Source organism: Pavona decussata, unplaced genomic scaffold (assembly GCF_977016875.1).
Source record: "Pavona decussata unplaced genomic scaffold, jaPavDecu1.1 SCAFFOLD_122, whole genome shotgun sequence".
Taxonomy (NCBI): domain Eukaryota; kingdom Metazoa; phylum Cnidaria; class Anthozoa; order Scleractinia; family Agariciidae; genus Pavona; species Pavona decussata.
This window is the reverse complement of record NW_028145536.1, coordinates 1152556-1177093: the sequence shown is the minus strand read 5'-3', so window position 1 is coordinate 1177093 and position 24538 is coordinate 1152556. Positions and strand designations below refer to the sequence as shown.

Sequence of the window (24538 nt, the reverse complement as noted above, 5' to 3'; positions counted from 1 at the left end):
TAACCGGGCTCTACTTTTGTTTTTTCAAAATAAATTGTCAAATTCAAATTACAGTTTTCAATCACCTTTATATAATGCGGTCCAAACTCGAAAAAACGCAATGATTTGAACCTGATTCTTGTACTTGCATTATTTCTCAGTGTTTGTATGCAATCTTACTGCTTACGTGAATAAAGGAATGGGTCTTGATAGATTTGGATAGGGTGGTCTATTGTAGAACAAATTGAAGGTACTGGTTTGGAGGTTTGGAAGAGACAAGGTTCTGCAGAAAGTATTTTATTGTTATTGTCACTGAAGTTGAAGATTTCATTTTGATTTAAATTTACAACCACTTAAGAAAACGAATTACCATTCAGCTGCCTTCTATGAATGACTTTGGTCCACATGTCTAGGGCCTGAGTTTTTGAAATTCATCTACTTCCAGTAAATAACGACGTTTCTAGCTTGGAAAGAGACTGGGGAGAGAGAAAAAAACATTAAATATTACGCAACATTTCTAGTTTTCAAAAAGCCCCAATTAAATTAGGGTAATTCTCTGTAATGTTAAGACTTGAAAACAAAAACAAAAAAAGAGAATTTTTTACGTTGATCACCAGGTTGTAATCCGAATATAAAAAACGTTTGCAAAAATTAGGGCGTGGTCGATCATGTGACCACAGCTAACATGATAAGTCATCAAAAAATTTTGCTCCATTTGTTATCACCAAATTATAAGCCAGGCTAACTGAAAATCGTAAAACTGTTGTTCTCGTCTTTTCTCTTGGTAAGTTTTAATCTTGTAACAAGTTACAGAATTGGTCACTTCCTTTGTCATATTCACGGCCGCCATCTTGGTCGACTCTCCTGTCTGATTATCCGATATTATTAAAAACCCCTGCAAAAAACCCGGAAGCAGCGATGATAATAGCACAGCGGGTTTTGTTTACACGGCCATAATAGTACAAAAAATCCTCGTGCTATTATAACACAGGAATTTTGTTTTAGAAAAGAAAAATTGAAATTTTTTATTCAATAAATGGACTGAATTAAAGAAAAATGCGAACGAACTCGGCCTTCGAGGATATTCAAAGTTGAGAAAGTCCGAATTGATCGATTTGATTCGTCAAAAAAGAGGAAATATTATGGTGAACCGGTCCTTTTTCTCGGCGTACCAATTTTGAAGCCGAAAAGTTCGTGAAACTTGGACCGCGCCGACGCAGACTCGCGCTCACGCTCATAATCACCGCAAATATCACACAATGTTAAAGAACTAATGGATTGATTAGACAGCATTCCACCAGAAATACCAAAAGTGGTTAAAACAGAGGTAGAAGCTTTGAAATCAAAGACGACCGAATAGTATCAAGACCAAGACATGATGGGAGTCTGGGCATGTGACGCGAGGAGTAGGACGCGCTCCTCCGAGCTCCGGCGTCCAGGCTGTGTTATGAAACGCTATTTTGAACGGCTAAGCAAGAAACTGGATGCGATGAGTTCAAATCAGGAAAAGAGACACAAGAAGATGTGTACAAGATTCGAAGCTCTCGAGCAAAAACAAGTCCCAACTGGCTCGGCTTCAGATTTAAAGTCCTTAAAAGAAGAATTGAAAACCATGGGAGGTGATTTGGCAACTGTAAAAGTCCAAGTTGAGAATAAGTCGAAGAGATTAAGGCTTGTGATTTTGAAAAGAAAATTAATGAATTACAAAATTTTTCACGTCGGAACGACGTGGTGTTTGAAATCAGTTCCAATGCAAAGGGCAGTGAAAGTGGTATGCCTATATGCAAGGTCTTTTGGACGAGCACATGAGGTCCCATGAAGTTAGAGACTGGTCGTTTATAACGTCCTAGGGGGGGGGGGGGAGGGGGGCGGTGGTTTTCTAAAAAATCGAGTGTATGAAAATTTTACCCCCCCAAAAATCTTTCAAACAAACGTTTTACCCCCCACTGCAATGACAGTTTTTCCTGAAGGGAAAGGATAATTGTGCAAAAAACTTTCCAAACAGATTAGTGTCATTTAAATTAAATTTTACCTAAAACATTATTAACAGGGTCAACGCAGTGTCCCTTTTGGAATTTACAAGATATTTACAAGATCTAGGAATCTCCCTTGTTCAATTCAGTTATAGGATATGTACAGGTTCTAGCTGGTCTTTTTAATAAAAGGTACGTGATATTTACATGGTTGCCCGTTTTCGTCTCCAAAATTTAGAGGATCTTTATGGGTATTTACGTGTTTCAGTCATAGAATTTACTCGTTACAAATCCTGTAAGTGGGTAAAAACTATCAGTAAGTTTGAATTTACAGTATCTTTTTGATAATTTTCATGATTTCCACGTTTTTGTACATGGATGTACATTTTCGACTTTTCCAGTGATAGACATTTGACTTTGCTGAAATATTTTGAGTGTTGTAAATTTCTTTAACTTAGTTGTTGAGCGATTTCACGCTATTTTTACGCTTTTCGTCGCCCCATTTGTACGTGTCTGAAATAAATTTGTCTACCAAATACTACACGAAAAAAAAAAAAATCTCAGTTCCCATGAAATAAACAGATTACCGCATGGAAAATGCTTTGTACGATTTTTACTCACTCGTTGATACACATCTCAAAATTCATTCGTTCGTTTTCCGATACCACTCAACTCGTGAATAAAAATTGTACGTGCGCATTTTCCATGAAGTAATCTCTATGCCTCCATCTTGGTTTTTAAAGGCGACGAGGAGCCCCCTCAGGACCCCGCTCGGTAGTTTTGGCGCTCTCCCCAGGTTGCGCTCGCCATTATAAACCAAGATGGTGGCATTTCGAGCGAATAGAAGCATAAAACGAGAAAATAAAGGACTGTGAACAATCGCACGAGGAAATAGGAAAATGTGGACAGTTTAACTCTTTTAGTACTTGCCATTTTTTTCTGTGATGATGTGTTGATGAAAACCAGAGCTCGGTTGTCCGAAAGCCAGGTAACGCTAATTCACGATTAAAATCGAGGATTTCGTCTCGCTCGTTGGAAAATGCTTTTATTAAAAGCTAATTCTAAGCTAAATCTAAAGAAAAGTCAAAGCCAAAATTGAATTGAGGGCAAAAATCTTTTGGAAAAGTCTAAAAAAGATTAGTAATTAAACTGGTATCGAGGTTCACACTAACCTTGGGTTAGCTTGATTGTGCTTTTAATAATTGGGCCTGTTTTGATTCTTTCCTATTTCTTTATAATTATAAAAATAAAACACCGCAAATACTGAAGACTTTAGGAGGCCTGTGGCAGTACACGTACAAGGCTATTCATAAAAGCTTTGTCTGTAATGAACAAAGACTGGTGTTTAAGGCCGGGGAAGGTAGGGAAACAAGAAAATGATCAACTTTGCCTTGATTAGTCGATATTTATTTTTAATAATACCTGAAATGCACTGTGGTAAACGGTGATTCAAAATTTTCAACTTTTAAAAGTAAAGATGATGACATTTGTTACAATTGTTTTGGTTTAATAGCTAGCTTATCGCTTATCGTATTACTTTTCTGCTGACAAAGAGGCATTGTAGAACATGTAGAAACGTTCGCACATTTAAGTGCAGCCTATCAGCAGTTATTGCTTAATTAATTACAAGTACTAAGTCCAGGAGCAGAGTCAGAAAGGGCAATCTGGCAATCATATCTGGCAAAATCTATGAATAAGAAAGAAAAATGACGAGCGATTAGTAAGAATAAAGAAATATTTCGTGTATAATTTGAGTACCAAAAGTTGATTAAATTAGTTTACTTTTGTTAAGTTAGTTTTTCCTTTGCAACTAAACAATTTATTTTTTTCTTTTGTATTAACTGCCTCCCAGCTATGCCATTATGAAATTCAGTTTTTGAGATCTCGCATTTACTCTTTCTTACTCGCATTATACTTCATTTATGCACTTCTTACTTTGTTACCCGCCTCAATTAATATTTTTCGCTATTTGCAGGTAACAATAATTTTTGTGTAAATTTTACAAAAAAAAAAAAACAATAAAGTTGAAATTGATCTGAACCAAATTCGTTTGCTTTCTGTCAGTTTCAAAAACAAAAACAAAAAAAATATTCTGTCTGCCCTCTTATTGATGATTAATTTCGTAATAACATTGTCAAAGCTTGCCGTGGACCCACTTGCCGTTCCACAACAACGTTGACAATCTTATGACGAAATTTGTCATCGATATAAGAAAATAACTTTAATTTGTTGAATCACGCATTCAACGATGAGTCCGACTGGACAACCTCACTCTCAGTGTCCTCTCTGTTTCTCCTTTTACGAGGGAGGGAGAGAGGGGACCCTGGGAGCGAGATTGCTTATTGGAAACCTTGATTTGCATGAGGGTGACGTCACTTACATTGCGTCATTCTTGTCGACAATTTACGAATCGGATCTGTCCTCTGTTCCACTTTTTGACTATTCACCTCTCAAATTAAAGTACACGAGCTGCTGTTTGTTCAGACTGATATATTGCTAGTGTTTTTAGGACCTTGAATTTCATTTAACTCGTTTCATATCCAACGCAGGCTCATATCCTACGAGTTGAGAAGTTGCTCGAAACAGATGGCGGAAACTGACATGCTTATCCGAGCGAATCGCAAGCTAAAGATAAAAAGAAATTGAGCGTTCGAAAGGATTTGATCCACCACAATTGGTGCTCTACTAATTGATGCTGGGAGCAAAGATGATTCTGAGTTTATGTATATACCCGTGACAGTGACTCAGAGTAATTGTTAGGAAGAAGACTGGTTGATAATTTAGTGACCTTCTTCAAAATATAACTGTGCTTCTTACACAAATTTCCATATTTTCTTGGCACTGCTTACCTAGCTGCCTATAAATTAAAATCGCTTTCGATACGATTCTGTTCAATACTGTTTGTTAAATAGATTCTCACCTCCTGTTTAGCGTCGTTTCCCGTTGCAGTGCCAAGCTAAACATCCTGGTTTACGTCGTTCATCTGCTTGGCCAATAAATCGAAGTTTTTCCATCAGGCGGGATCCATCACCGCTGTTTCGTTTGACAAGCGACCTCTTCCCAGTTCGGCAATCTCTTGTGAGACAAGGCTCGTCATTGGCCGGTGCTTCCGGTTCTGGTGTCTCTGAGACGGCGCGTCGTTTTCGCCTACAATCCCATGAAAGACATGGTTCCTCTTCGTTCTCGAGTATACCACTGGACTTCTTCTCTGCAGCCTCAGCAGCCCTTGCTGCCTTCAGAAACTTACTGCGTAGAAGCATATTTCGTCGACATTTCCAGCTGATACAGAGTGCGCCCACTGATGAACGTGCAACGTTTTCGACGACGTTAACGTCGCTTGAGGGTTTAAGGGCTCGTTTTCCTTCTTTTTCTAGAGATTCTGGTTCACCTAATGTTATCACCACAAGTAAAAAGCTGAGAAGAACAATCGACCATGTAGCCATTTTCATCTGAGAAAATAATAATAAAAAAAAAAAAAATTTTAAATTAGACTTTTTTATTTCTCATTTAGACAATAGCATTAGTTATTCTCTATTTTCTTGTATTAGCCCTCACTCCCATGCAGAGGTGTTTCGAAACAAACAAACAAACAAGCACATTTTCAGCTCATCACTTAAGCAAATTACGGTCAAACAATTTAAAACGCGCTTTGCAGTTTAGAAAGTAAACATTTCTTTCAACTAAAAGGCGTCTTAAGCTTCCTAAAAATTTGATTTGGTCCATGTGAACAATTCAAAATTTTGAGAATTTTTAACTCCGAAAAACAACAACCAGAACGGATTTTCCATTTTTCGTGCTCGGTCTCAGTGCTTTCGTTTTTCCTTTTTCGTTGGCGTCTTAACCATTGAGCACATGATATTTGTTGTGATGGAAAACGTTTGGCCTAGACGATAAGGAAAGAGCAAATTTTTAAAGTGCACCTAGCCCCAAATCTTTTTTTCGCGTAAATAACTCTTTGCAGCTGTTCGAAACGCATTGAGCCTTTTAGTGCCTTTTTTCAACTAAACCTTGACTTTTTATAGGCTGTAAAAGTTACGAAATCTAGCCATCATCTGTCCCATGACCGAGCTGGTAAGGGGCATGGGTCTATTCCTTTCATGACGTCACAAACTGCTTTGCATGCATTTTCACAAAGACTTAATACAATGCAAATCAGTTTGTCACGTCAAGTAAGGAATAGACCCATGCCCCTACCAGCCCGGTCATGGGACAGATGATGGCTGGATTTCGTAACTTTCACAGCCTATAAAAAGTCAAGATTTGGTTGAAAAAAGGCGCAAAAAGGCTGAATGCGTTTCGAACAGGTGCAAAGATTTATTTAAGCGAAAAAAAAAAAAAAAATTGGGGGTTAGGTGCACTTTAACAAGATAGTGGTCCAGGAGAAGGTCATCTTTCTTCCATCTTCCAGGAAAATTCCTTTGTTTTTGTGTGCGTAACCCTGGCCTGATCCACCCCATCGTTGTCATTGAGGCATGGTCTGCAAGATCGTATCCCGGCCACTGCATCGGTTGATAATCAATAGCATCTTTGTTCTTCCAATTGATAAGTAAACGTAACAAATGGCACCAAAAAACCTGGTCCTTCATTAGCGTTGAGGATGTCACCGAAGTAAATGAGTTGAACTAACTTTAAATTGAAGCTAAGAAGACTTTTAACTTTGAGTTGCTGAATCATTGTTTTGACATGTACAGGATAATTTTAACGATATCTTCCCTTTACCTCGGCATGTGTATGTACATGTATTCGATTCGATTTCTGATTGGCTCATTATACTGTGCGCGTTTGTTGTGATTGGTTCGATTAGTATAGGTAATCACATGATTTCGAGTGCAATTTGGAATAAATAAGCACTTGTATGGTGTTATGGCATTTGATGAGATTTGCTGTATGTTTTTTTTTAATAAACAACTTTGTTTAGAACAAGCAACAAATACGATCCACATAGGACGCGAGTCTGGGAATCGAACCCAAGTCACATTGGTGGGAGGCGAGGGCTCTCACCACTGCGCTATCGCTGCTACCGGCCCGCGCGCAATGGGCAATGGACATGGCTATATTTTCGCTCCTCGTGAGTGGAAATAGGTTTTTAGAATGATTGAAACATTTCATTGGCAGCAGTGATTGCCAACAAACCAAGGTCAAAGTGATTTGGCTGGCTCTAAAATCTCTGCTGATTTGCTCAAAACCGTAGGTTTTATTTCACCGAAAATTTAACGTATCTACCCAAAAATTAATTTGACAATTATTCCACTCGCGCTTGTTGGATATGAGGTGATAAATTACCAACACAGGCACGTAGCGCCGAGTTGTCTATATCAAGAAAATTTCCAAAGTTTATTTTTTTGTGATGATGAAAAACTTGAACAACAACAATAAAAAAAAAAAAAAAAAAAAAACAAAGGGGGACTTGAAGACTACCTAATTAGGAGTACCACAGAAAGAAGCACTCAGTCGCTTTCATTTTTTTAAGCCACGCCTTACAACTCTATTCATAGACTACAAAGAGTCAAAACCGCCTTTCACGGCAAAATACTTATAGTACCACATGGACCTACTGCTCGGTAAGCTTTCAATTGAATGGTCACACTTTTACTTAGGATTTCATCCATACACTTAAAGGTTAGAACCATCTTAAACAGGAGTTAAACAGCGCATCAGAAACGTACTCCTCGGTGGCTTAGAAACTTAGAACCACTGACTCGTACAGCATAATAAACAGCACCACAGGAAAGTTCTGCTCAGTAGCTTTCATTTGAATGGTCACACTTTAGAATTTTATCAACAGACTCAAAAGTTGGAACCACCTTGTACAGCATAATAAACAGCACCACAGGAAAGTACTGCTCAGTAAGTTTTCATTTGAATGGTCACACGTACTTAAGGATTTCTTCCACAGCATAACAAATCGTATCGCAAATATGTCCAGTAGCTCTTAGTCGAATTGTCACACCCAAGGTAAACTTTCATTGAAATACTAGTGACCACCCTATAGAGTATAATAAACAGCACGACAGGAGTGTTAAACTCGATCGCTTCATTTGAATGTTTACGCCGCTGGAGTTGTTCCACAGACTAAAGATCAGAGCCACGCGCATTACATGCCGTACATGATACATTTGACTCTCAAGCTGCGTTATGCGGCAAGCTCAGTCTTCCATAATGTTGCCTTCCCTACCTCAAGGAAATCTGTCGATAAACGTATTTCGGAGCCGTACCAGGAAGGTACATCCTCTGAACTGGGCCTTTTTCGGCTTTCGACTGAATCGATCAAAAACTGATTCACCGGCAAGGACACGCCTTGGGTGTAAAATATTTGCTTGTGCCGTTTACTACTCAATACACTTTCGTTCAGTGATGAAAGTTAGTAATTATTAATCGGTAACTTTCTGTGCAAAAGACAGCCCAGGAATGCTTTCTTAGGTAAGTAAACTCCTGGTGATTTTAGATAACTATCTTGCCGTTTCGTTAACAGTCTTGCCTTCTTCAAGCCGTCATTCTTATTACCCCGTATTTCTCTACTCTATTTTCTTCGTCTAAGGAACTATAATTGCGGCAGTTTAAAGAGATTCGAATTTGACAACAACAAAAAAAAAAAGAAATAAAAAAGATATATCCAACATTCATTTGTCTCTTACGTGAACCAACCCTGTGTTGAAAATTCGACCTTAGTATGGAACTTGGCATAGAAACCACCTGTCACAATTGTGTGAGAATTTTAAACGCGATAAAATCATTCGGCATCAGTCTTTTGAAAATTCTTTGTTTCGAACTTGCCGTTAGCAGTCCTTACGTAAACTAAACGTTGATTGTTTGATCATTTAGATAGATATTTTGATCGTTTAACTCGTCATCTTTACGGTCTGCTTTGTAGCATTTTGCTAAATTAATCAAGAGAAGAAAAAGCATGTTCTGACAGCGTAAATACCATGGTAATTTAAGGTCGTCTTAAGCGATACACATCGATACAAAAAGCATTTTAAGATATATCATGGAGAGGTTAGTAAATTTAAGTAAATTAACAGACTCCATACTTACGTTAATGCGCGATCTGTGATATAGTCAGATCTGCAGAATCTAGACACACCGTTGTTAGATAATCAGTAAAAATCCTGTCATTTCGACCTCCTTTTAAGCAATCTTTTGGCACAAATTACGTGAGAGGAAATGAATATCGCAAGTTAATTCATAGATGATGCTGCAGAGACAATCGTCTCTTCTTACCGGTAAATTAAACGAATGAAAATTAGTCGACAGAATCGATGCTATTTCCTTATTGGATCAAGAAATTTAATTAGTCACTCAATACGGGGGCTGGTTCTTTTAATGGAATATCGACAATGGTAACTTAAACATAAACAACCTTTGGCCGTTGTACTTAGACGGCCTTTAATTATTTTCTTGCGTTTTTAGTACGTAGGGCGGTACATTTGGCTCCTTAATGGCTCTAGGCCGCGCTTAAACGGGAGATCAAATAGTCAGGAAATGAAACAAAATAACTGATATTGTTCACTGACGAAGTAATTTGTCGCGCACGCTAGGTCAGTTATTAGAAGGTATTCATTGAATATTCTCCACCTTCAGCGCTTTTAAATCATACAATATGGCGATAATATGTTGATTACCGCAAAATGAGAGATGATGTGAAAAATTGTTCAACCTCAAATAAAAGCTAATTCAACACTGCAAAAATATTCACAGTTTTGAGACCAAATAGTGCAACATGCGCCTAAGGAAAGTATCACTAAAAGCTTTCATCTCATTAAATGGGTGCATTTTAGAATTTTATCAACAGGCTCAATATTTGGAGCTGATTTCAGTACTTAACAATTTAATCATCGCGGAAAACCATTTTCTGCCGGATTTCAGTTGAGGTGGTAAGGGCACGTACCGACTTTCATGTTAAACAAAGAATCCCGATTTTGATCAAGCAAAATTAAACAACCAGCACCGCAGGAAATCTTCAATGTGAAACACTGTAGAGCTTTCCCCAAAGACGTAAAAGTTAGAGCAACCTAACTGAGACTTGCCACAAATCGACTTCTTAAGGAGCGAAAAATGAGAGGTGAATTGATGATGAAATCGCGAGAAATCCTCACTGGACAAACTTAAGGAAGTGTTAAGGATCTTAAGCGGTTCGTTGTTCTAGTTTACTTTCAACGAGGAAGACTTATTGTCTTGCCGGAAAAAGTTCAAAAGACACTAAGATTAAACATCATTTTCGTTTAGTTTCGCACTTTACTTCACACTTCTTAAGAGGTTCGTTGTTCAAGTTTACTCTCAACAAGGAAGATTTATTGTCTTGAAGAAGTCCAAAAGACACTAAGATTAAACATGATTTTCGCTTAGTTTCGCACTTTACTTCACACTTCGTAAGCGGTTCGTTGTTCAAGTTTACTCTCAATGAGGAAGATTTATTGTCTTAAAACATTTCAAAAGACACACTAGTTCACTCAGCTTCACACTTTACTAGTACTAATTAACTTTCTCTCCATCTTTCCTTTTTTTTTTAATGAGCTCAATAAACACTGAAATACTCACACTGTTGATGCATCCAACGGATTCTTCCTGACAGTAACAATATTACTGCATTGAATAGACTTGAAAATTTTGAAGACTGTTTGACGGTTGACAGTGAGTCGTGAATTTTGTACGCCGTTTCTCCCGAGTCAATTCCTCACTTATTATATTTCTAGAAGCCATTCACCTTTCGGAATAAAGCGTACGTATAATCTTGATGTTTGTGCCATTTTGTCAGTTTTCATGAAGCTAGATTTATATCGAAGCACCCTTCGTTTTATGACTCTTGGCCGAATTCTCACGGGCCGTTTTATGGATGACGGCTTAAGCCATCACGACTCAACTCAAAGTTGAATATTACATGTTACAGTCTTCTTGAAAAATCGATGAGCGCAAGGCATCAAAATTATATATTACTGGTACACATTTTATTTTTCGTGCAGTTTATGATATTAAGTTGAATTGATTCTTAAAGTCTTAGTCTCAGTATGTGTCATAACTTTTGGACAGGTTTTGTAAATGCTAAATTAACAAAACGATTAGCCAATTTTTTAACAAAGAACGCACGCTGACAAAAAGAAAAAGAGTTTGCATTTTCTCTACTTATTTTCACGACATAGAAATGACAAAACAACGAAAATAATAATAAAACCACTTTAATTTGAGGCCTAAATTGTGAAAATAAAGCGTTGTGACTTGTAAAATTTCACAAAATAAATTACCCAACAAATTCAGAGAGAATCAAAAAAGGGAGAATACTTCAGTTGAATTGCCAACACAAACGCGCGCACGTTTTTTTGGCTGGTATCACGCAGGGCTTTGAAATGTGTTTTAAAATTCCGCGCAAACACTAATACTTAACACCACTCTGTAATGCTTGGTTTGAATTTTAAAATGACGCTGCAAAACAGAAAAAGTTTGTACTGGGGGCGTTCGTAAAACGTACGTACGGAGGCGGAATTTCTTTTTGAGCGAAAATGCGATGAACAAAAACAGGTTTTTTTGTCAGGAAAAAAGAAAGAGTGACTCTTTGGTCAGTTAACATTTTCGGTAATTGAGGACAAATTTTGGGAAAAACAACAGAAAAAATTGTTGTGAAGACTAACATTCACAGACTCAAAATGTTACACCCAAGGACTGATTTCCTTCCAACAATGTAATCATAACAATGAAAGCCGATTACACGACAGCTGAAAAGAAGCTACACGCTTTATTCCAGACATCCTAAACTGGATAACCATGAATCTGTTCTAGAGCAAATTTCGAAAGCCATTAGAGAAAATTATAGCTGATAAAATTAGAGTTCAGCAAGCCACTTAATTACTCTTTCAATTAGGAAACATTTTGAAAACAAATTGATTGAGAATTAAAGTAAGGGATAAAATTGACTAACGACGTTTCGATGCATTATGACATTCAACTGTATGAAACTAAATAATCTGGATGTAATACTCAGTAAAATTAAGATGTTTTAAAAAGGTGCGTAAAACTTGGATTGTTTCCTTTCTTGCCAAGAAAGTGGAAAGCCGACCCTATCATTCACTTTGATCAGAGATTGCGTTTCTGTTTTCCTCTCCCCGCCCGCAGGTGTTCGTCAATAGTTTTTCCGTTTCAGATATTTGAATCTTAGAAACCAGTATTTGTGCATTTCTTGATTTTAAGATTTATTCAAGTCACGCTTATTTCGACGATTATCTATTTTTAAAACATACGGAGGCGAAAGAAGAACGATACCATGCCACTCTGCTTAACTTCCCTCTTGCCTAAGGCGAAAACAAATAGGGTCGATATTGGAATTACTACTAATTGCATTCATTGGCTTGATCGGATGCGAAACCATCATATATCTTCAGGTTATTTGAGATAGATATTAGCTTGAAAACTAAACAGTTGATTATTTTATGCGGAAGACAATTCCAGAGAATCAAACGTTCGCTTGTGAAGTGTGATTCCAGCTTTTCTGTCTGTGAGTGAAACCTGACTAAAATGAAAGCTATTGAACACTAGATAAGGGGGTAGTCTCTTAAGAAACTGTGGGTCTGCGTCGATTGGGATTGGAAACGAATATCTGGTTTAATTTATCAACTGGGTTTGATAAGGTAATTTGACCACGATATAAAGAGTCAGAGTCGACAGTTGAAGGTTCAAGAGTTGGCCTATCGTGAGAGCGAAGCCTCTCCGACGAATCCGATAAGCTCTAACGAATCACGAAAGGGGTAACGCTAGAAACACGTCAACTCTCAAATCTCTTTACGGTGGCCAAATTACGTTATAAACTAAGTTGATAAAACCAAATATTCTATTGGACAAGAGAGGATGAGCTCCCTTGAAATTGATTGAACAAAACTTTCCTGTTGTTACTGTTTATTGTGCCGCACAAGGTGGTTGTGGCTTCTGTATCTGTGATGGAGTTCCAAAGACTCTAACCATTCAATGAAAGCTGAGTAACTATATGTCTCTCTAACTTTCATGTCTCTGGACTGAAATCTCTAATATGAGACCATTCAGTTGAAACGTACTCCCTATTTTCTTGTGGTACTGTGATTTCATGGCGGTTTTCAGTATTATTCAAATGAATGCTTTTGAGCAATACTTTCCATGTTTTTTTTATTTTTATGCAAGGTAGTTGTCAATCTTTGTCTTTGAATGAAACACCAAACCGTGGCCAAAATGAAACTGCTATCGATCAGTATCTTTTGACTTTCTTTTGGTGGTATCTGTCTCGATATTTTGGAAAACAGAACTTAACTTCACTGAACTACTCCACTCGGATTTTTTCCTAGTATGCCTGTGTCATTTACTGATTAATACATCATTCTCAGAACTTAACTTTATTTAGCAATTAATTTCTGTTGTAGCCACCATTGGAATTGAAAGGGGTAAGGGGACAAATCCCTCTAATGATCAGTTTAGACGAACTACTGTTAAAATAATTATGATATTTTAAAAAACACATTCGAATTGTGTAAAAACATCGAGCTAAGCGCTCTTAAAGGGACATTGTTCCGCCAAAATATTGGACCCTCACATACGTAATCGCCAAATATACAACTCAAATTGAAGAACAATATATCCTAATTAAAAGAGCAAAAACAAAAGAAAGTAATTTGGGGAAAAAGCGTAGGATTATAAGTTGGATGGAAAAGCATCATAGTTCATTAATCGCGGAATTTGAATTCGTCACAGCGATCCAGAAATAAAAATTGCCATAGCGTTTTTGGCCAGTGACACTTAATCTATTTTTAGTTTATGTTTGATGATTTTTGGCGACGGTTTCTTCCTTCTTCATGTTCAGTATAGTGAAGCAAACTGTTGGCTATACTTAAGAAGAGAAGACATAACATCTTGATCCCTAGGTTAAATATTAAAGGGAACCCGAAGGATGTTTCAGTGTATTTCTGTCAAATCGCCTCAGAATTTCGGATTGAATTGTGAAGAAAAATTAGCGTTTTGTCTGATGCCGTTGTCACCTAAGAATTTAGTAAAATTTCTCTTTTTTTTTCAAAGAGGGCGGGAAAGGACTCTTATGTGGTCTTAAAGACCAGATGGGATTTTCTAAAAGCCAACAGCACCTTTTAAAGTCCGGGGATAGGGTTCCGTTCGCTCAAACTTTCTGCTGCGAATTCGAACAGATTAAACTGTGTTTAAGAGTATACAAACATCCCTTTAGAAGGCCGGAAAATCATCCGCTTAAAAAACAAAAACTGGAAACATATTTGAAGTACATTTCTTAAAAATTCTCGTTAGGTGTTTCCGACATATCATAATCTGCGAGCATTAGTATCATTTTCCTCGTATCACTCGCGCCAAAGGGCCTGTTAAGGTCTGTTAAATTATGCAAACTGGTAAAGAGAATGAGGAGGGATTTCCTCCGCGCCCGCGATTCTCGCGGCTCGCGGTTCGCCGCTGGCAAGATCCAACGCGCACTTCAAACTAAGTAGATAAAAGAGACTGCTCGCGTTCTACATATATTGCAATGAAACAAGTGATTATCGGTCCTTTGAACGATTCACATGCTTTGGGTGAAAGAGGATTTCACTTAAAAATCGCCGGATGTTGTATCTGTTGGCTAGTAACGAAAAATATCCAAATGGTCAATGTAAAAGAGTTTTAATGTTTTAGATGAAAACTTTAATTTTTCAAGGTATTCTGATTTTGTAATATCCGGAATTTTTCCTTTAAAACGAGCCCTTTGTCTCATGGAAACAGCAAACATAAAAATAAAGCTAAACTTCACAATAGATGAAATGCGACTACTAGTCGGATGTATGCTTGTGTTTTTTCAAAGGAACACGTACAGCACCAACGGATCATTATTAAGCGCGACTGAAATATCTCGCTGGCATATCCTCTAGGTACTTATTAAGTATGGCTGATTTGTAAATTCTGCTTAACAACGGACTACATGACATCGCAATTCTTTAATGCCCAATATCAATGATAAAATTACCCCTTTGACAAAGTTGACGACATTCTCCAAGTGAACATTACTCAGCTGATTTTGAAAGAGGCATTTCGACAGCTGTATCTATCGGTTCACTTTCAGTTTGTTAATTACTTCATTAAAATAAAGTAATTTACAAAGTGAAATATGAAAGAGGACAGTAGCTGACCATCATTTAATGAAATAATCCCAGGGGAGGGGGGTATACTCCCATGCAGTAGGTTATACGGGGCGAAGCCCCGCCCGAAAGGAGCCCCCTTTACGCCCTCGTTAAGGGGGGTAGCGAAATTTTAAATTGTTAGTGCTTTTGAGGCTCACAAAAATAGATTGTGAACTCAAAGTGCGGCAATTTATCCTAGCGTTAAAAAGAATAGCAAATACCAGAGCAAAAATTTTTGGGAGAAATTACAGCGCAAAAGGTTACGCTCGGCCGACAATGTGGTGGATATATTTCCGTCTTTAGCTTAATCTTTGAGGTATACTAATTGGCACAGGGTTCTGTCTTATTGTATGTGAAAAGGGGTGCCATTTCCTGTGATAGAGTAAGGGGCTGAATCTCTGGGCGGAGGCTCCCCGTTTCCTCGTATAAATTTTGTTGAGTACCCGATGATAAAAGTTTAAAGGGGCACTATCACGGAGATTGTGTTGTATGTTGGTTAAAGCTGCTCAAATATTTGACTAAGAACTTCTTTTCTAACAGGAAATTGCTCTCACAGCACTGGGAAGAAAATATGAAATGACTTCTCTGAGAAAGAACAAGCTATAATTAGCCTTTAGCAATTTTTTCAAAATACTCAGAACGAAAATGAAAAAACTGGCCAATTTTTCCATTTTTGCAATCCATATTCATCCTAGCCATCCCCAGCCAAAGATGAATGATAGTTTTAATGATTCTAGTTTCAGTGCACTAGTAAGGTTATTGTTATCAAAACTGAATCATTTTTTTTTACTTTACTCTTTTCTTTACATTCATACCTGCACGTTTTTGGCTATTTTAAAGTGAAACTAAAATAGGTGACACTACCCCGTTTAAGTCAGTAACACGAGAGAGCAAGACTATAAAGATACGGTAGTTGCTGATTTGGGGCGTGATTTTATCAGTATATAAGTGAGGCCTCCTTATTCTAAAGGTCTGAACATAAAATCACAGTAGTAGAACAACCAAAGAATATTGCCAGATCTTGCTGATTTCGCTTCCCAATTAAGAATCACCACAAGACAATTTAATGGTCGCTATTTCACGGGCATGGTATAATGGCTCATATACCATGGCCGCTAAGCCAATCAAATGCCTGGAATTGCATTATACAATGATCTAGTTTTTAATAATACGATAGACCACACTTTAGATATGTGCTCAAATTATTATCTTTCAAGAAGAAAGATTAGCAAATCAGACATAAATTCTCTGCGCTTTGTCTGAAACACCGGAAAGAGCTGTAACAATCGTGTTTCATGCTGTGCTATTTGAACAGCTGGATTTGCAGGCTACTGGACATTAATGATCCGACCTTTTCAACAGACCCTGTTTTATATTAGCATGTTAATATGTGTATTAAACTAGAATTGTAGCCATTTCTATTATTTTCATCAGTTTGCATATCATTTTCTTAACGTCAATTTTCTTATAGAGCGCGAGATATTTTAACGCATTAGTAAATAAGAAACATTTCTTTTTGTTCTTTTTTAGTTTTGTAATGCCTCGATCATTGCGTGGTTCTTTTTAAAATGCTATATATGACTTGATAACCATGTCATTGATTCAGCGCAAGCCCAATATTGCACGTGACTTGCACGTGCACTTTCGTAAAAAGAGCAAGGTTGTTAATTAATAATAAAAAAAAATTAATAAAAAAATAAAAAAGAAAGGTTGTTAAAAGACCTAAGAGATCCTAAGAGTATATTTTACTGGATAAAAAAAAAATATTATAAGACACAATGTGATGCCTTTTTTTCCGAAACTGGTTGAAAGTAATTCCTTTTTGTCACAGGAGGCCAAAGTCTTAAATACGGTTGTTCGTGAATAAAATGATTGAATTCATTATTCTTTTGTCTTTTTTTTTGTGTGTTAAGAACTTTTTATTTGGGGTCAACGCCGCTCTAACAGCGAAAAATGAAAATCCTTTCTAATTTATGCCTTCAACCTTTGAAGACGATATAAAGAAATCCAACGGTGGTAAATTTTCACCCGCGAGCTACTTAGCTTTGTTCACAAAATGAGCTGTAACTTTGGAAATACGCCATTTCACCCAATCGTTTGTCATGCGTAAGTATACATGTATCCTGACTTATCATAAAATTTTCAACTTTCCCTAGCTCGCATTTCTTTTCTATGGCAACCTTTTTAAAGACCCTTTGAAGACGTCGATACAGTATGTCCGTACGCCGGTATCCTTCGACAAATATCGTTGTTAAATGGTGATATTTTCACGCCGTTACCCTCGGGCGAGATGATGAATTTGTTAAACTGAACATCAGCATGTTTTTCACACGCGAATCCGAACAATAAGCCGTAGAATAACGAGATAATATTAAAATTTTTATATAAGCAGTTTGAAATGATGTTGCCTTTTTGACATGGCCATCAATATGCCACGTGTCATGGATAATTATAATCATTTCGTAAGTGATCTTTAGTTCAAGACGGTAGAGCAAAAATCCAAAATTAAATGATTGTTCTTGTAAATACTTAACAAATTATGATCTCTTTTCGTTCATTCCTAACGAGACGTGAAGCTGGTAGCCTTTTAACACTCGGGATTAATTGAAACGTCACCTTTTGGTGACTCCATTGATAGTATTATGCATCCTCACTGCGCATATTAATTTATTTCGCTATTGGCGCGCATATCCATGGACGCGCGTACTTACAGAACATTGTGGTTTTATGTTGAGGCTAAGCTAAATACGGAAATGTTATCGGTCGTTTTCTCCTAAACGAGCATGGTGACCCCCTATTTTTATTCCATCTATTTAAGAAAATACAACCCTCCATGATATATCTAATCCTAATTTGAACAATTTTCGTCGACGTTTAAATTATTATGTTCTCGTAGCAGTTATAGTCCGTTTTAGGTGTTTCAATGTAAGCGTTCAGATGTTCAAATTAGCCTATGATTATATTTTTAATTCTCCAATTTTTCTTGCAGCAACTGTAAGCCGCAATTGACTCTTCCGCTTTGAGAATAATTAGAACGTTTATATTTCCTCGGCAGGAATAGCTTTTATACGATAAGGTAATGGGCGCCTCTCACTTGGCAAGGATAGCCGGGTGCAGTTTCATATTGCTGTGACGAGCTAGCAAAGTACTTAAATACTACAACGTTATAGCGTTAAAACGAGCACGGTGGCCTCCTCTTTATATCTTCTTCTTGTTTAAGGCATTTAATTGCTAAATGAAATGAATACCTTTGAAAATTTAAAAGCAAACGTTTCACTGTAACGTCTTACCTGATAGAATCACTTCACAGAACTGGTCAAACTGCTATCACTGGCTACGCAAACCGGAAAAAGCAAAAGAGACACTTACTTTACTTGCGTTAACGCGTAATTAAGCATGTTTGTTTCAGTTTTTGACAGACGTCATAAACGATCAGTTTGTTCTTTTAATCCCCCAAATTTTCAGAAGAAAGAAATTTTTTATTCAGGTATTTCGACTGACGTGGAGAGGTGATCAAGTTACGAGAAAACTCAGAAGACCGGATTCGCGACTAGAAAATACGTCCTTATTATAGAGAAGAACTTGTAGTAAAAATGTTCGACTTTGTTATAAATAAACTAAAAAGTATACTCAACAACAGTCTCATTTCGCTTAAGCATCATCCTCTTCAATCAGTTTTTAAATCGCATTCATTTTTAGAGAGAAAAAAGATGCATAAATATACTTGAAATAAGGATTAATATTCGTGCCGATTTTTATGTCAGTCAGTAGTCTCTTTAAGTTTCTCTTCAATGCATTGAAATTGTAAATAACAGTTTGTTCCAGACAACTACTTAGTCACCGATTAGCTAACAAGAAAGTGTAAAAATTGAGCAGTGAATTCACAAATTACACAACTCCCTTAAAACTAAATTGGCGGATTTTACCGTTGTAGAAAAATTTGTTAAAACTTACAATTATCGAAGTGGCCAAAGGTGTGGCTGGCTTAGATGATCTGTAGAAACTTTAAAGGTGCAAATGGATGAATACCTTTCACAGCACCAGAGTACTTCACTTGAAAACCTACTCGGTGAAATGACAAAATCAAGGGTAGACTGCTTGTGAAATTAGACAAAAAGCACATGGATAACGTCAATATTTGGTCAATACTGAATGCCCACCTTATGGAAATAGCTCTCAGCTGTTCCAATAATAGAGATATCACTGATGACCTTGACGTAAAATTTGTAAAAATTATTAATAGCGGTTCACGAGACCAGTTGGTGATGATCAATTTCACAAATATATATTTTAAAAATTTCGGCCGGATCAGACCGGAAGTCGGCGGACAAATCACGGTGATGAAGAAACTCGAGGGGAGGGAAGCAGTAGCGCATGTTTCACAATTATTGCACGAGCGCGCGTTCGATATGAGATGATTATAGCCAACGATGCGAGTCATCTCATATCCAACGCGCCCTCGTGGAATAATTATTTTATGAAAATAAATAAAAAAAAAAAAAACAATCAAGAAATATTGCTAGATCATGCCGCTTTCGCTTTGCAAGAGCTGCAAGAGCAACCAGAAGACAATGTAATGGTTGCTATTTCTCGGGTATGGTATAATGGCTCATATACCATGGCCGCTAAGCCAATAAAATCCCTGGAATTGCATGATACAATGATCCAGTTTTAATAATATCATAATATAGTGGGCTTTATTTCGGAAGACCGAGAACGGATGTATATCTCCCGATTGTTTGGCATTCGAGGTCCAGTACTTTCACGTGAAATCATTAATATTTTCAGTAAAAGGAATCAATAATTTAAAGACTTGGTATATGCTTGTCTCATATATGCTCGTGGCAAAATAAACGTTTCAACTTTTCCGCCATTTTCAGAACTTAAGCGACTACCTAAAATGTCAAGCCTAGGTGGTCGCTTACGGGAGGTGGTCGCTCACCAGAGGTCAGACCACAAGGGGTCTAAAATTTGAACTCATTAGTATAATGTGACTCCAGAGATTTAGTAGCCACAAAAACGTTTTTAAACTTTCCAAAATTGTATTGGCAAAGTATTTCAGTATCCAAGTTGATGGTTTTGCCTGTGAATGGCGAATGGGACAAGTTTATTTCGGTAAGGCTAAGTATATTTCGGAAAACATGATCCGATTGCGACATTCATGTCTCCTGTACTACACATATAAACATATACTACCCAAAATTGTTGTTGTGAATCTAATGTAAGAGTGTATTTTCGACTTTAATTTTAGAATACAGTTGTTATTTCCTTTCGGTACAGTTGTTATTTCCTTTCGGTAGTTTTTCCAGATTATTTGACATTTTCCTGTTATTCCAAGATTAGAGTTAACAGTTGTGCTGTGGACGGGTTTGCCTACTCCCTTTTTGAGAATAAAGAAGACCTAAGAAGATTCCTGTTACCTCCTCTGCTTAGCTGAGCGAGCCTCCCTACAATGTCACCATGTGATAATGTTACAAAGGCAAATTCATGAGGACGTTTGCGACTAGTGATTGCTTACGCGGGAGGTTAGAAACAAAAGAAATTGCAAACTGTCATCTCTAAAAGTGGTCGCGGTCGGTTATTAGAGGTGGTCGCTTACGAGAGGTTCCAACGTTATTTATTTCAATTGAATTCTTTATTCACACTATACAGAACATTTACACACAATTTATATTATAAACAGAAAACAGAAAGAATAAAGGAGTTACATTAAGCCATGAACAGATATGGTTCATGTGTATGCGGGTGTCCAAAGTACGTAAGAGCTAGCCACGGTCAAGTAAATGACAGCAAGCAAAGCAGCAGTGATTTGACTGGGAAATTTTTGGTATTTTGTAAAAGTGGTTGCTCAAGAGAGGTACATGGTTCCTTACGATTGGTGGTCGCCCTTGGGAGGTTCGACTGTACTAAGTTAATAGATCTTAAAAGCCCAGCTCGCCACGTCAGTCTCGCAGTAGAGCTCATTGGTATAATCATCAGCTGATCGATGCACGGAAGGTCGTCCCCGTCGGGGATAATTCATTTTTCGATTTCATTTACCGAGCTAAACTGTTACCGTCTTTCTTCCCCTGTCATCAAGAAAGTTATTATGTCCGTCCATGCCAGAAAGTGCAAGAGTAGGTTTTTTTTCGAAGTACCATAAACTGCCGCTTATAAGCCCCCCCGCCCCACCCCCCCTGGTTATTGGCCCATCTACCTGTGAACCGAAAAATACATCCGATCATAAGCCCTCCTCTAGCTTTTCTTGTTTTGAACTATAGTAAGAACTTTCACAGAACTCTGTACTACTGCAAACAGAAAATTGGAAGAATTATCGCGGAACAATAAGTTTATTACTCCCTTTTCATTATATAACCACCGTATGACTTTATTGTAAATACCATTTAAGTAAATTTTCAATGCTTTACTGTAGTTCCATTTTCTTTCGTGTCGTTAGTTTTCATTTTGTTCTAGAAATTGAAATGAATTTGATTTATTATGATGTTGTAAGGATTAATCAAAAACCAGTAAATAAAAAACCTATTTCGATCAACTCTGCTATAGCTCGTTTCGAAACGGTTGTTTCATTCCGGTTACCGGAAATGATCCCCAAATTGGACCGCAAATGATCCCCGATAGCCTCATCATAAATATAGAATGGAATGGACTCAAATTTGGAGAATGGATTTAAACTTTATACACTTCGTGTTTTTTCTTAATAACAACAGTCGTTATATTTAAACTATCTACATGCAAATTCGAATTTCACAACTTTAAAAATTACAGTGTAGTAGCTCAGAGCAACAGAACAATTTCCCTATCAGTGAACTGGAACATACATGTATATGATTTACTTTTACCATTATAATGCCTAAAATGTGCACGAATTGAACCAAATTCTATCAAATTAAAGAGCAGGTCAGTTAAGACTTTTGCAAGCTCTTTTCGAAAAAGGAAGGGGAATTGGTCAAATCGCTTGAGATGGCGGTCAAATCTCGCCCACTATCTTCGCCCTTGTTCGTAATCGGATCCTAGTCTTAAGCAAAGTAAACCTTTTAGTCTCGGTCGTCCAAAACGTTATCGTGTAATATGTTGATTTTGTCTTTCGTTTTTATTTTGCCGCTGCTTGGACTCCCAGTCTTTCTTTAAACAATTATTACAAAACACACTGTCGTCGGCATAGACCTGAAAAGACCATTGTCCCTCTCATAGTCCCCTTGGGAATAGCTGTAATTTTTTCCGCATTTTGGGCAAACTTGATCTTCAGTAATTCGCCCCGCCATACTTCAATTTTAATTCTTCGAGTACATATGTTCAGTTTTTGCGTCCATTTGCTGAAGGCGATGGTAGTGGCTTTCAGCTTTATGGCCCAACAAAGCAATGCTGTCGAAATCAGCTTCTTCTTGACTATGGTTATTTGGGTAGATTATATGTAAGCCTTCTCCTAAGCTAGACACCACAGCAACCGGAATATCGAGAATGTTCAGCAAACCTAGTAAGGCAACATAATCACCTCACTCGCAGTCCATGGCCATCCGTCGATTGTACGTCTTCCACCCACCATGATTCACGAATTCGATGCGTTCGGAATGGGAATGGATGGGTTACTTCGGGGAAAGCTTAGTACATCGATCAGTGTGGAGTTGTGATACTCTCTGAGAAGACTTTCCCATTCGATTGTTTTTGAGTTGTAATGTTAAAATTTATTTCGTATTGATAGCCATATTTGAAAAATGAGGAGTTTCGTAGATAAGTAAATTATATAAGTGTATGTTCCAGTTCATAGGTAAATTTTTCTGCTGCACTAAGCTGCTAAATTATATAAATTTTGAAAGTTGTGAATTTGCATTCAGATATAGATATAAGATATAGATATAAATATTTCGACTGGCGTACGTTATAAAAGAAAAAAAAAAAAAAAAAGAAAGTCTACAAAGTATAAATCCACTGTCCAAATTTGAGTCCATTCCATTGTATATTTATGGTGAGGAGATCAGGGATCGTTTACGGTCCAATTTGGGGATCATTTGCGGTCCTGTACAGATACAAGCCCCACCGTTTATAAGCCCATCTAAAACCCCTTACGAAGTTGTAGAAGCCCAGGGCTTATAAACAGCAGTTTACGGAATTACATTTAGCTTGAATACGAGCCCCAGAGGACACTCCTCCAGATCGTGTCCGTCTCTTTCGTGAGTGGCATCTAAAGTAATTTAAGAGCCGTTTCGTACGCCAGTAACTCCTAAAACCTCTTATGAGCGATTTCTTGTCATCGTTGTATGTATTCCTATTCCGGAATAGGGTCAATCGAACGCACACTAAGCCTCACTACGAAGCTGATTTAATTGACATTTCAGATAGCTTGAAGCCAAATCGTTTAATTCTTCGAGTGTGGCCAAATTATAAAAGTTGGTATAATGGGTGTGTGTGGCCGGTTTTAAAGACAGAGACACGAAAACTGGCCGTCGCGTGTTCACGTTCTTGATATTGGCCGATATCATTTTGTTGTTTTACAGGCAATGGCAATTAAAAAAATACCTTCAACGATTTCGAAAAGTTTTACAATGGCGAGATCATAGCGCATTTATGCGAAAAAACGGACTTCCTTGGCACTGCAAAAAAAAAAAAGTTTTAAATTTTTGTTATTGGCACATAATTTTAGAATAGGTTTTTTGACTTTGATTTTTCTAGGCAGTGTTTTCGTTCAGGACTTGCCAATTGCAATTGACATAGATAGATAATTACGGATGCTTTATTTTTTTCACTTTTAATTGTACAGTTTTCATTTATTTTTAAAAGAAATCCGTACAACGTAAAACAAAGTACATGTGGCACACGGTGTCAACGTAATGTTGATTACTGTACGAGAAGCTTTCTTAAAAAAAATTAAATAACAATAACAATAACAACAACAATAACAACAACAATAACAATAACAATAACAATAACAATAACAATAACAATAACAATAACAATAACAATAACAATAACAATAACAATAACAATAACAATAACAATAACAATAACAGTAATAATAGTAATAATAATAATAATAATAATAATAATAATAATAATAATAATAATAAAATTAAGGGTAAGTGTTGTTGACTCTTGTTCGCAAGCCATATAGCGGTTATGTAATGTTTAAAACACGAGCAGCAGTGTTTTATCGGGATTTAAACCCACGAGGCGCAGCCGAGTGGTTTTAGACCCGATAAAAAACGTGCTGCGAGTTTTTTTGAACGGCTTCAAAAACATTCCTGGAAAAGCGTGTGTCAAGAGAGTTTATAACAATGATGCTTTTGTGAACGTTGGAAATAAGTATACGAGAAAAACAGTTAACACCTCATACTAATAAGGAGGAGGTTTTAGCGGGTTTTAAAACCACTGCACGTGATGTTTTAACGACCATTTGATACGGGTCAATGAGCTTATTAATTATTATTGAGTTTTTGAAGTCTTTGATGAACTCACGTTAAGCAGGACAAA

At 37.1% G+C, this 24538-nt stretch overlaps 1 protein-coding gene across 2 annotated transcripts; it reads right to left on the bottom strand.

Annotated features, from left to right (window-relative positions):
• Positions 1–3337: 3337 nt before the first annotated feature.
• Positions 3338–19119, bottom strand: LOC146469553 (uncharacterized). 2 transcript variants are annotated; one of them, XM_085123194.1, is made up of 3 exons: positions 19028–19119; positions 4873–5401; positions 3338–3639 (listed from the first exon to the last, which is right to left on the bottom strand). In XM_085123194.1, exon 2 carries the CDS (start codon positions 5399–5401, stop codon positions 4880–4882), a length of 522 nt encoding a protein of 173 aa, XP_084979320.1. In that variant the 5' UTR covers positions 19028–19119; the 3' UTR covers positions 3338–3639; positions 4873–4879. The 2 variants fall into 2 exon arrangements, with proteins under 2 accessions (XP_084979320.1, XP_084979319.1); XM_085123193.1 differs by lacking the exon at positions 19028–19119 and adding an exon at positions 8988–9145.
• Between the last annotated feature and the right edge of the window lie 5419 nt (positions 19120–24538).

Bases quoted from the DNA above. Each gene is read 5' to 3' on its own strand.
- LOC146469553 (XM_085123194.1), bottom strand. From the start codon at position 5,401: ATGAAAATGGCTACATGGTCGATTGTTCTTCTCAGCTTTTTACTTGTG.